General features: G+C 37.7%; 1 protein-coding gene across 2 annotated transcripts; it reads left to right on the top strand.

The window, feature by feature from the left end:
• The first annotated feature begins 1,747 nt into the window (after positions 1-1,747).
• Positions 1,748-11,211, top strand: LOC110378017 (2-acylglycerol O-acyltransferase 2-A). Of its 2 annotated transcripts, none has more exons than XM_064037286.1 (5): positions 1,748-1,929; positions 8,419-8,646; positions 9,145-9,588; positions 9,911-10,110; positions 10,549-11,211. In XM_064037286.1, exons 1-5 carry the CDS (start codon positions 1,880-1,882, stop codon positions 10,704-10,706), a joined length of 1,080 nt encoding a protein of 359 aa, XP_063893356.1. In that variant the 5' UTR covers positions 1,748-1,879; the 3' UTR covers positions 10,707-11,211. The 2 variants fall into 2 exon arrangements, with proteins under 2 accessions (XP_063893356.1, XP_063893355.1); XM_064037285.1 differs by lacking the exon at positions 1,748-1,929 and adding an exon at positions 4,875-5,114.
• Positions 11,212-11,297: the final 86 nt, after the last annotated feature.

Genomic DNA, 11,297 nt, shown 5'->3' with positions numbered 1-11,297 from the left:
TTTTGTGTATTTTCGTCAACATTGTGTATTTCCTGTTTTTATTTTTGGGATATTTAAGGAAAACCTGAAAGTTAATTTATTTAATTATTGGGCTTCGTGATATATTAATTTGAACATGTAATCTGACGATCGTTTTCATTTATTTCCGAATTTGATTTTAAAGAATTAATAATCAAATATTGCACAGTAATATACACACCTACTTACATTTACTTAATTACCTGGACATATAAATAGCCCAAGATAAAACATGGGCAAACATGTTATTGCTCAAGTTTTGCAAATAAACAATAATGTGGGTAGTTTAAATCTAAATGCGTACCAATGAATCATAAAAATAAGTCAACGGCATTTTATCTCCGTATCCCGCCATTCAGAGGGAAAGGAAATAAAAACAATTTCAAAAATAAGTATTGATAAATGAAAGTTTGTAAAAATAAGAAACTGTCGCAACGAGAAAAACCTCTCAATAAAAAATCTTGCCCCCTTTTTAATTTCTTAAACATTTAATTCACCCACATAAAATTGATGGATTTTCACTACCTAATTCACCAATTACTAAATGTATCTAATAAAAAACGGGAACAAATATAATGACCACCATAAAATGCTTTGATACCCTAAGTTTTGTAACCAGAAATATCTACTGAACACCAGAAAAATAAAGTCTAAAAATGTAATAGTACCAGCTATTTTAGTCACGACTTCACTTTAAATTGTATTCGACCACCAAATTTAGTAAATGATCACCAACTCTTGACGACCAAATTAATGTATTATTTTTGCCTAAATAAGTCACTGTGATTGCCATAAAATGTAGGCTTATTACCAAATAAAGTCTTATGATGCCATATTAAGTTATGTGTCCGGCTTGCAATGCATGCGTCAGTATGACGAGTGACAGGGGAAAATGGAAGAAAATGACATATTGCGCCGACCCCAAGTAAAATTGGGAACAGGGCAGGAGAAAGAAGAAGAAGAATGTGTTTCTCAATACACTCCCTCGAAAACACGCTCTTATCGCACTGTTTAGAGGCATGCAATAGAATAGACAATTTTCCACCCTAGTGCAGGAAAAGGGTCCCCATAATGTTATAACTCTTATTGTATCAGGCCGAACTTATTTTTTTGGAGTCAGTTTACTTAAACAGGGCAGCAAGATGTAAAAACTTTGATTTTCATTTTATATTAAAACGCTGGTATAATTTTGATGATCATTTACTACTTTTGGTGATCATTTACTACTTTTGGGATAACAATGATTTATTTGGACTCATTTTGCTTAAATATTTGGTTATAATCTTCCTTTAAAATGGTGGTATAATTTTGGTGATCATTTACTATTTTTGGCTTACACATGATTTATTTTGGAGTAATTTCACTTAAATAGGATAGCAAAGTGTTAAAACTTTGGTGATAGTTTTACATTAAAATGCGAGTTTCATTTTGGTGATCATTTACTATTTTTGTCTGCTATTTGTTACTATATCTGGTGATCAGTTAAACATAAGCCATAAAAAACATCTTGATTAAAGTAGTTTTAAAGTCAATATTAATTAAAACCGATTTCACTTTGGTTTGGAAAATAATCTTATATCACAGACAGAAGACCTACCTACCCACATAACACGAGTGTTTTTTTTTCGAGGGGTAAAAACATACCAATTGTCTTGATTACTAGATACCCACAATTTTACAATACTCAAGATACTTAGTACAGAATCCAATATGTACATTTTCTGTTTCTCGTTCGTCATCAATCAGTAGTTGACATTGATGATTAGAAGCGAGCAACTAGCCTTAACAATTTAGTAGTAAGCTAACTGTGGTGTCGAGTGGTCATGTCATTTAGTGAACCAAGATAACGTGAACTTGAAAAATGATGGAACATATTTCTAATATCTTCGAAGTGTTGACTAAAACCTTCAGGTAAGTAATTGTTTTAAATATTTTTTTTAATTTGTAAATAGAGGTTCCAAAGGCGAAGGTTGAATCTCGCGGCCATTGATAACTATGTAAACAACGGAAATTGGTTTGCTTCCAGTTTGAATTAGATAAATAATGATGATGGTACCGATTAGCTGTAGTCATGTATAACTATAATTAGATTATTTATCATACACGAGATTATTTACATTGTAAAACTTGACGCATTTGTCTTTGTTTTGAGAAGTAAACAACGCACTAACTGTAGATTACGCTAAACTAATTTATAAAGAGAATACTTAGGTACTGCTTATCCCATGATTATAAAAAAATATAGAAAAGTCATTGTCCAGTTATTGCTGAAATTCTGCAACAGGATGTTTCAAAATCAACTTGGCGGTTGCACTCTTAAAGATTACAAACTGACTTTCTTAACTCAATAGTTAAGTGGTCCTTGTGATTTAAATATTCTATTTCCTTTATCTATACAACTGAACTAAAAACGCCCCCATCCACTATGTTCTTTTGAAACGATATTGTTTACCCAAGTTACGATACATGTTTCTATGTGACTTGTAAATTGAAAACTTCTAACAATAGTCAGACTGTTAGTGGGTATTTTTAACAAAAGCCCGTTCTATGTAGCACCGAAAGTAATTAACTAAAAATAAAAAAGTTTTACACACGCTGATGAAGAGAGTTAAGTCTGACATTAATTAAACTCAACAGTTAATTTAACAAAGTGAAGATGATGAGTTAATTTAACAGGCTTGATATAAATAAAAAAATATATCATGTTAGTGTTCACGAAGCTTTACCTAAGTTTAGTAAATCCAGATTTTCAATCAAAAATATCTTTTAGCTTTTCTCGAGGAACAGACATCGCAAATGCCTCCTAAAATACTTAGGTACTCTCTTAGGTTTAGTGATATCTCCAGTTTCCAAGGTGTCATTGAGAACTTCTGTTGCCTTGCCCATGAATTACAATATTCTTGTCAGTTTTAATCACATCCAATTTGCTGTCTTCTAACGCCCGGCTAATTGAAACGACACTGTAGAGAGATACTCTAATATCCTAATCGTGTTTGACACATCTGGACTCATCATGGCTTTATTTTTGTTGTTGTGGAAACTTTACCTATTTGCTTACCCTATCGCAGTAAGGTTTAAATGGACTTGTGGACTGTTCCACATTTTGGATAGTTCGATGGAATATTTTGTCTTCTTAGCTTCGTTTCTCTTGATTGTAGTTGAAGTTAGAAGTAAAAATAGTTTTAACATTTGTTACTGAATGTTGCTCGTGTTTAAACTGGGCCTAATGAAATATGTTTCCAAGGAAAACGGCCAATGTCTAAGAAAGATAACCATGTTTAGTAGATCGGAAACAGCTCTCAACTTGATTCTGCCTTTTGTGGCAAAAAGTAGTAATTATTTCTTTGCGAAGAATGTGCAGTTGCTACAGATCTTATAGATACCTAGGTCATTTATCTTTGCAGTTTTTTCTGGTCACTGAGGATGATCGATGGTCCTACGATCTTCTAGTCAGCAACAAATCCAAAAATACCAAATCAATCGAATATCGAATCCATCGTCTAATACATATTGATCTAAGCCTGTTCACCTACTTTTCTTGATGCCCTCGATAACACACACCTGATAACATATCAGCATACCTTTTACTTAGTACTTTCTTACACGTGGACGTCCGAGTTCATGACTGATAAAATTGCTTAGATATAGATACCTACCTATCTATACCTATGTTGCTATAGAACTAATCCCATGATTGTGCAAGCTTCTCACTTCTCACTAATCCGTAATGCTGTCGTTGTGGGAAACTCTTAATTAAATTAGGTTTTAGTATATTAGAATGTTGAATGTTGTTAGGCGTTTAAAACCAGATAAGGTAGGTAATACTATGGGACCCGTGAATCCTTGAATATTTTCCGGTGGTTTTCCATAGTGGATTGTGGTCTATAGACGCAGTTATGCCAAGAAGTCGCAATGTAAACAAATCTGGAGATTGCTAAAGATCTGCTGAAGAATCGAACCCGCGACATGCAACTATTCCTTCAACCGCACGCGTCTATTTCGCAAAGAATCAAAAGCAGAAAATAAAAGTAGATTTAGAAATGTCGTTAAAAAAATAATAGGCTGGCTAACAATCATACTCTCTTTAAAGCAGCTCGTTTGTATTCCGGAATCATAATTTTGCAGGTCAAAAGTACAAAGTATGTTCAAACAAGTCATTATTTTATAATTTATCCTTATCGTCATAACTTTATAGGAAGGATGTACTGTACCCAACTACCACAAAATTACTGTGAAATAATAAAATGCCATCTGTGCAAAGTTCAACTTTTTTCTTGGATTTATTAGCTCATTAGTCAGATGATGCGAAACAAAGGTATCAGTTATAAATTATTGTCATGTTTGGTAACCTTTGAACTTTCCATCTTGTTTGTACTTTGTCTGTTAATTTAATCTAACAAAGAATATAAAGAACCTTATTTTTTATGAATCATCGTTACTAAAATGGTTGTAATGTTCAATGGCCTTGTAGAAACATTGAGGAATGATGAAAGAAGAATTTCATTATTTTAGTAATTGTTGTCAATATTGAAATTCTTAAATTAAGTAAACGTTGATTTGAAACCGTTTAAGTAGTCCATGGGTTGCAATAATGATTTCTTTTGTTTGGTAAATTAATTTATTTTATACAAAGAAGTCAAAGAATTTTTCAAAGCCATTCAGAAGTTTCGAAAACTTTTAAGGCACGAAAAACTATACGATATTGCTATTTGTGTCAAAGCATATTTCATCATCCATCGTGATTATCATGTAGAAAGCAACTATTTTGTACGACTTGCTTAGCAATTATCTAGACTAAACGCTATAAATAGCATTATCAATCAATAGGTCGGAATAGGTATATTAAACCTTTATCGCTAACATTAAAAGATTAGGTGCGAAAGTCGACATACTGAGCAAGTATTAAATGAAACCATCGTGATTAGATACTCGGTGACTAGCAATAATTTCGTAATGACGAATATTTTCTTTTAAATGTGAAATTCCTTGCGTTACACACGAACTTATCAATCTGAACCGAATTGTAGTTAAATAATGTCTGCCGTGGATTTGAAGCCTTTGGCGGAAAGAGCAGGATTGAACGACTATGAGTTAAGGTAATTTATTGATGTTTATTTGCCGAATGTAGAATTCAATCTGTACCTTTATCATTATTTATGATGAAATTATTATCTGCCAAACATTGTGTTCAATTGTCATAAGAAAGAATATTGAACCTTTTTAATCCCCATCATCTATTAAGTCTCTCCTCATTGAGATTACAGCAGGTCTACATTCTTTTTTCGCCCGTCACTGGCCGTCACTTTGACTTTTGATTTTGATTTTGTTTACTTGTGTTTTTTATAATTATTTATTGTAGTGTTTAAGTGCAAATTAATAAAACTAACGGATGCACGACGACAATGATGTGGTAGAAAGTGAAGGTCAATCTTCGGTATCACTGGATGCCGTGAAGAGATGCCCCCTGTGCCCCCAGGCACGCTTTTTTAAAGGTAAGCGGGGTTTGAGCGTACACATTGGGAAGGTCCATAAATCCCAGTGCCCAGGGCCTACCAATGTGACCGCGCCAAACCCAACTCTTATCACAACTACACCAACTCTCGATCCTTTTTGGCAAAAACTATCGAAATTCAAAAATTCAGTCCCAGTATTAAAGCGGGTTCCCCGTGGAGCCAGGCCTCTGGTTGCTCAACACTTGGCAGGTTGTGTTCGCCTGGCCGCACGAGAGAACTCGCAACGTGCTTGGGAGGAATTGCTCACCTTCCCCTATAGAATTCTGCATGTTCAGAAAAGTTTGGCAAACAAAAGTCACTAACAAAACAAATTAAAGACAATTGTACAACTTTAGGCCATACAGATTTCGATACTAAATTACCGACTCAAAGATGCTCAAATATTTCACGCCTAGTGGAATCAAAGTTGAGTGAAGGTGACATTCGGGGCTGCTAGAATTCTCTTCAGCAGTGATGTGGTGGCGCCGTGTTCTCCAGAGACACTCTCCGCTCTGGAGAGTAAACACCCTGCCCCAGCCGATGACCTCTCTTTTCCCGAACCTCCTGATCCGGACACAGATATCCTCACAGTTACAGGTCGACACCTGGTTACAGCCATAGGCTCCTTCAGATGCGGCTCTGCAGGCGGCCTCGACGGCTTGAGTCCGCAACATTTAAAGGATCTCACCTGCCCAAGCGCCGGGGAAGCAGGTGAGTCGCTTTTGAAGGAGCTTACGGCCCTGACCAACCTTATGCTCTCCGGCAAGGTGGACGAAACCGTCATCGACGTTTTGTACGGAGCCAATCTATGTGCTCTGCGCAAAAAGGATGGCGGTATTCGTCCAATTGCCGTGGGGACTACTACCGTCGTATGGTAGCCAAAATCTGCTCTAAATTTTGTAGTGAGGAAGTTTCGGAAAATTTCAGCCCCTGCAGCTAGGTTACGGCTCGAAAGGGGGCTGCGAGGCTGCCGTACACGCCCTGTCGACCTACCTAAATCATGGGAAAGGAGATGTCATCCTGAAGGTTGACATCAAGAACGCCTTCAACTCGGTGAATAGGGACACCTTGCTGGCAGAAGTCAAAAAAGAAATACCCAAAATTTACAGTTTTCTTTGGCAATGCTATAGATACCCAACAAAATTATTATATCGGAACAACCTGTTAGAATCCGCTGTTGGCTGTCAACAAGGTGATCCACTCGGGCCTGTGATTTTTAGTTTGGCGATTAACCCAATTATTCGGCAGCTAAATTCTGAATTTAACGTGTGGTATCTCGACGACGGGACCCTGGGAGGCAACAGAGATACTGTTCTTAATGATTTAATTTTCCTAAAAGATAAATTCCACGACATTGGCCTCGACCTCAACCTATCTAAATGTGAACTTTTATACCCGACTCGACTGACAGACAGACTATTCTTCAAAATTTCCTCGCAATAGCTCCTGAAATTAAACCGATAGACCAAAGTTCTCTTTGCCTCCTTGGATCGCCTATACTGGAAGATTCATTTTCGGATTTTATTGAGAAGAAAATTCAAAATTTTAATGATGTTTCGGAAAGGCTACTCAAAATTAATATGCATGCAGCCATCACCATCATACGGTACTGCTGTTTTGGACCAAAACTTACATATAACTTGCGTGCTTCCCATTTATGGAAGCACACCAACCTTTGGACAAAATCGACGAAATTATAAGACATACACTATCATCCATTTTAAATGTGGCCTTGGACGACAGAGCTTGGTCTCAAGCGACTCTTCCCATCCGTATGGGAGGACTTGGCGTCCGTAAAATTTCCAGTGTAAGTTTACCAGCCTTTATTTCCTCAGTCCATGGCACTGAGAAATTGATCAGGAAAATATTACCCACCACACTGGTCAATTTTGAGGTGCCAAGCCTGACTGAGGCTTTAAACGCTTGGAAAGTCGCATGCCCGAACACCGACTTACCCGCCAACCTGTCCTCTCAGAGACAGTGGGATGAGCCGCTCTGCAGAGTAATACGGAAAAGTTTAATCGATACGTCAATGACTTCTGCAGAGCGAGCGCGCCTACTGGCTGTGGGTGAATGGGAGTCGGGTCTATGGCTTCTTGCACTTCCGTCTTCAAACACAGGCACCATGTTTGATGACACCACCTTCAGACTCGCCGTTTGCCTCCGACTAGGTGCTCCATGCTGCTCTCCTCATCGCTGCCACTGCGGGGAAGCTGTCAACAGCCTCGGTCACCACGGCCTGTCGTGCAGCCGGAGTGCCGGCCGCATACCACGACATGCCAACATAAACGACGTGATCCGTCGCGCTCTTGTTGCCGTCGGCGTGCCAGCCGTACTCGAACCAAATGGCTTGGCACGCGACGATGGCAAGAGACCAGACGGCATGTCGCTATTTCCGTGGAAGGTGGGTAGGACTTTAGTGTGGGACGCGACATGCGTCGACACTCTTGCGCCATCTCACCTTCCCGGAACTGCATGTCGTGCTGGCTCCGCCGCTGCACAAGCAGAGAACCTCAAGCGGCGCAAATATAGTAACCTTATAGGCAATTACATGTTTGAGCCGTTTGGGGTTGAAACTCTAGGGCCGTGGGGTCCGAGCGCCCACCTTCTTGCCAGGGATATCTCCCAGCGCCTGGTTGACACTTCCCGGGACCCAAAGGCTGGCTTTTATTTCGCACAGAGGTTGAGCATTGCCATCCAACGTGGCAATGCTGCCAGTCTTTTGGGTACATTACCCAGTGACAGCGATGAGGAGCAATTTTTTGATGCCCTATATTAGTTTTAAATTGTATATATATATAAGTTTATTTTATTTTCAATTAATGTAAATATTTTGTGAATAAATAATTTTATCGCAATTATTGTCACTTTGAAAACAAATATTCAAAAGCCTACATCCCCATTTCAGCCAGATATCAGACCTGCTGGGCATACAATGGGCCCCCATGAACATACCCATGTCCCGTCGCCTGCAGACCCTGGCTGCCTTCGTGTGGATCTACCTTATACTGTTCGGAGAAGCCCTGGCGATATACCTGTTTATACAGCTGGTGTACTCCAGGTTTTGGTGGGCCGCCATTCTGTATGGTGTCTGGATGTTGAATGATATTGATATCTGCCATCGGGGTGGACGAGTGTAAGTACCTAAATGATTAGGGTAACTTTTTTTTACATTCAATTTATTGTAGTAAATATCTAGTTTATTTTTTAGTTTACAATTATAATACAGCGTTCGGTTATATTGTTCTTACATACCCAATAGCTTATCGACTGCAAGCAAGCAATACCTCCTATCTGACTCCGGGTGGATTTTAAAGGGGAACAATAAAACTTAATAAAATCCTTATTCCGAGGTAGGTATAATGAGATACTGAAAATCTAAGTTTTCTTTTTTTACGCATAGTATTGCTAAATAAAGTTTTTTGTTTTTATTTCGAATCTAAAGGTAGTTTATGGTAGATACGAGTTTTTTGAAACAAAAATGTCAGATAGAAGGTATTGCTTGCTTGCAGTCGTTATGCATTTTCCGCAGTCCTACAAATATTTCACCAATCGAAATGTTTTTGCAAACTTTAATGTTCGGGGCATTATAACTGTTGATATTTAACCAAAAGTATTACTTCTTTAATTACAGGTCACAATGGGTGCGAAACTGGACATGGTGGCGTTACCTCTGCGACTACTTCCCGATCAACCTCGTGAAGACAGTCGATCTAGATCCTTCGAAAAACTACATGTTTGCCATCTTTCCTCACGGCGTCATCTCTTTGGGAGCCTTCGGTAGCTTCTGCACCAATGCCACGAACTTCCACAAGCTGTTCCCTGGCATGTCTTGCCATCTGATCACCTTAGGAGGCCATTTCTTGGTACCTTTCTTCAGAGATTTAGCTCTGGCTATCGGCATGTGTGCGTCTTCCGAACAGAGTTTGCTGCATTTGCTCGATCAGAAGAAATATGAAGGCAATGCTGTCTGTATGATCATTGGTGGTGCTGCTGAAGCGTTGGATGCTCATCCCAAGGAGTATAAAGTGATTCTGAGCAGGAGGAAAGGGTTTATTCGTGTGGCTATGAAGTCTGGGTAAGACATTTTATTTAAATACTTATCGCCTCTTCCATCAGGGAAATCCCTAACGATACAAATTACTATGTAATAATGTAGTACCAATTTTTTTATCACCTGTAACATAACACATGTTCAAAAAAATATATTTCTTTCATTAGAAACATTGAAAGTGGACAAAAATGGCCTCGCATAGCATAAACATTTATATTTTTTCATACTTATCCCACTCAATGACAGTGACCTATTGGACCTTATTAGTCAAAAAATTTTTTTTAAACTATATAATATACTAACTTTAACTATAATTTTTTTTAAATATATTACCTTTAATTTTCAGGGCATCCCTGGTGCCAGTATTCTCATTCGGCGAGACGGATCTGTTCCACCCTCCCAACAACCCTGAGAACAGTCTACTGCGTCGCTTCCAGGAGAAGGTGCGTCAGTGGACCGGCATCTCGCCAATGTTCCCCATGGGGAGAGGCTTGTTCCAGTACTCTTATGGCGTACTGCCTATCAGGTCGCCTGTTACGACAGTTGGTGAGTAGTCAATATTATGATTATTTAAGTAGAGTAATATTTAATAGGCTGAGTACATGAGTAAGTACCTAAGGGAGTACATAGGGGCAGTGCATAAAGGATCATATAGGCTGAATACAAAAGGGCGTATAAGTATAGGGAAGTGCATATGAAAAGTACACAGATATGATCTGTTCATACAGAGGTGTGTTTTTAGGTACAGTCATATGTACTCCCCACATATGACTGTACCTAAAAAGAACAAATATGTGTAAAGTAAATTGTGGTTATGTCAAGCAGTAGTTTATTTTAAGGAGTAGGTAATCGAAAATTATTCGTAGGTTGGAGTGCATCCTAGTGTAGGTACCTACGATTCTTTGTATTAGCAAGCAATTACCTCCAACAAAAAATGTGTTACAATCCTTAACCTGACTGACAAAATCTTCCTGTACTTTTCAGTTGGTGCCCCAATGGAAGTAAAAAGAAACTTGGAGCCAACGAACGAAGAGATTGATGCTGTTCACGCCGAATTCACGAAGCGGCTTCAAACTCTCTTTGAAACTGAGAAGGTTAAGTACTTGAAGTACCATGAAGAAGCCAAGCTAGTCATCACGTAAATATTTCTATATTTTTCCACAATGCTCAAGTTAAGTATGCAGTTCTTATTCAATGATAGTGAGAAGGCATCTCACTTAGCAAAAAGTTTGCCTGACATTTACCAATGTTGTTTTAAAATTCAAGATTCAATCATCAATATCAATCATTATTTTGTCTTGTCTTGATCAGATTTTAAAAGACGGATGTTTGGATCAAAGATACCACCGTCTTTAAAATTTATAGAACTTAATTAGGTACATTCTACCCTTACCTATATGCGATATTCTTTTGTTAAGAACTACTAAGTGCGTGGTTCTCCTATCTTCATTCTTATGATCATTTATTTTAATTTTATTTTTCAATCACATTATTTCCATTACAATTAAATAAGTACATCAGTTAATTTAGTAGAAATACTGTCAATTCCTTTATTAAATAGACTGATCGATATAATTATGAATTAGTTATAAGATTGTTATAATTAAGCGGGTAGATCAATAAAGATTTTTATATTATGTTGTAAAATGAGTTTTCATTAAAATAGCCTACTGGTCTATCCATAGCTATTATTTTTGCATCCATTCAGTACATTTCTGAAATAGATACGAATA

The sequence above is a fragment of the Helicoverpa armigera genome, chromosome 12 (assembly GCF_030705265.1).
Source record: "Helicoverpa armigera isolate CAAS_96S chromosome 12, ASM3070526v1, whole genome shotgun sequence".
Lineage (NCBI taxonomy): Eukaryota > Metazoa > Arthropoda > Insecta > Lepidoptera > Noctuidae > Helicoverpa > Helicoverpa armigera.
This window is presented reverse-complemented; position numbering and strand designations above follow the sequence as displayed.

Bases quoted from the DNA above. Each gene is read 5' to 3' on its own strand.
- LOC110378017 (XM_064037285.1), top strand. From the start codon at position 5,053: ATGTCTGCCGTGGATTTGAAGCCTTTGGCGGAAAGAGCAGGATTGAAC. The intron at 5,115-8,418 runs GTAATTTATTGA...TCCCCATTTCAG, and splicing joins TTGAACGACTATGAGTTAAG to CCAGATATCAGACCTGCTGG. The intron at 9,589-9,910 runs GTAAGACATTTT...TTTAATTTTCAG, and splicing joins CGTGTGGCTATGAAGTCTGG to GGCATCCCTGGTGCCAGTAT.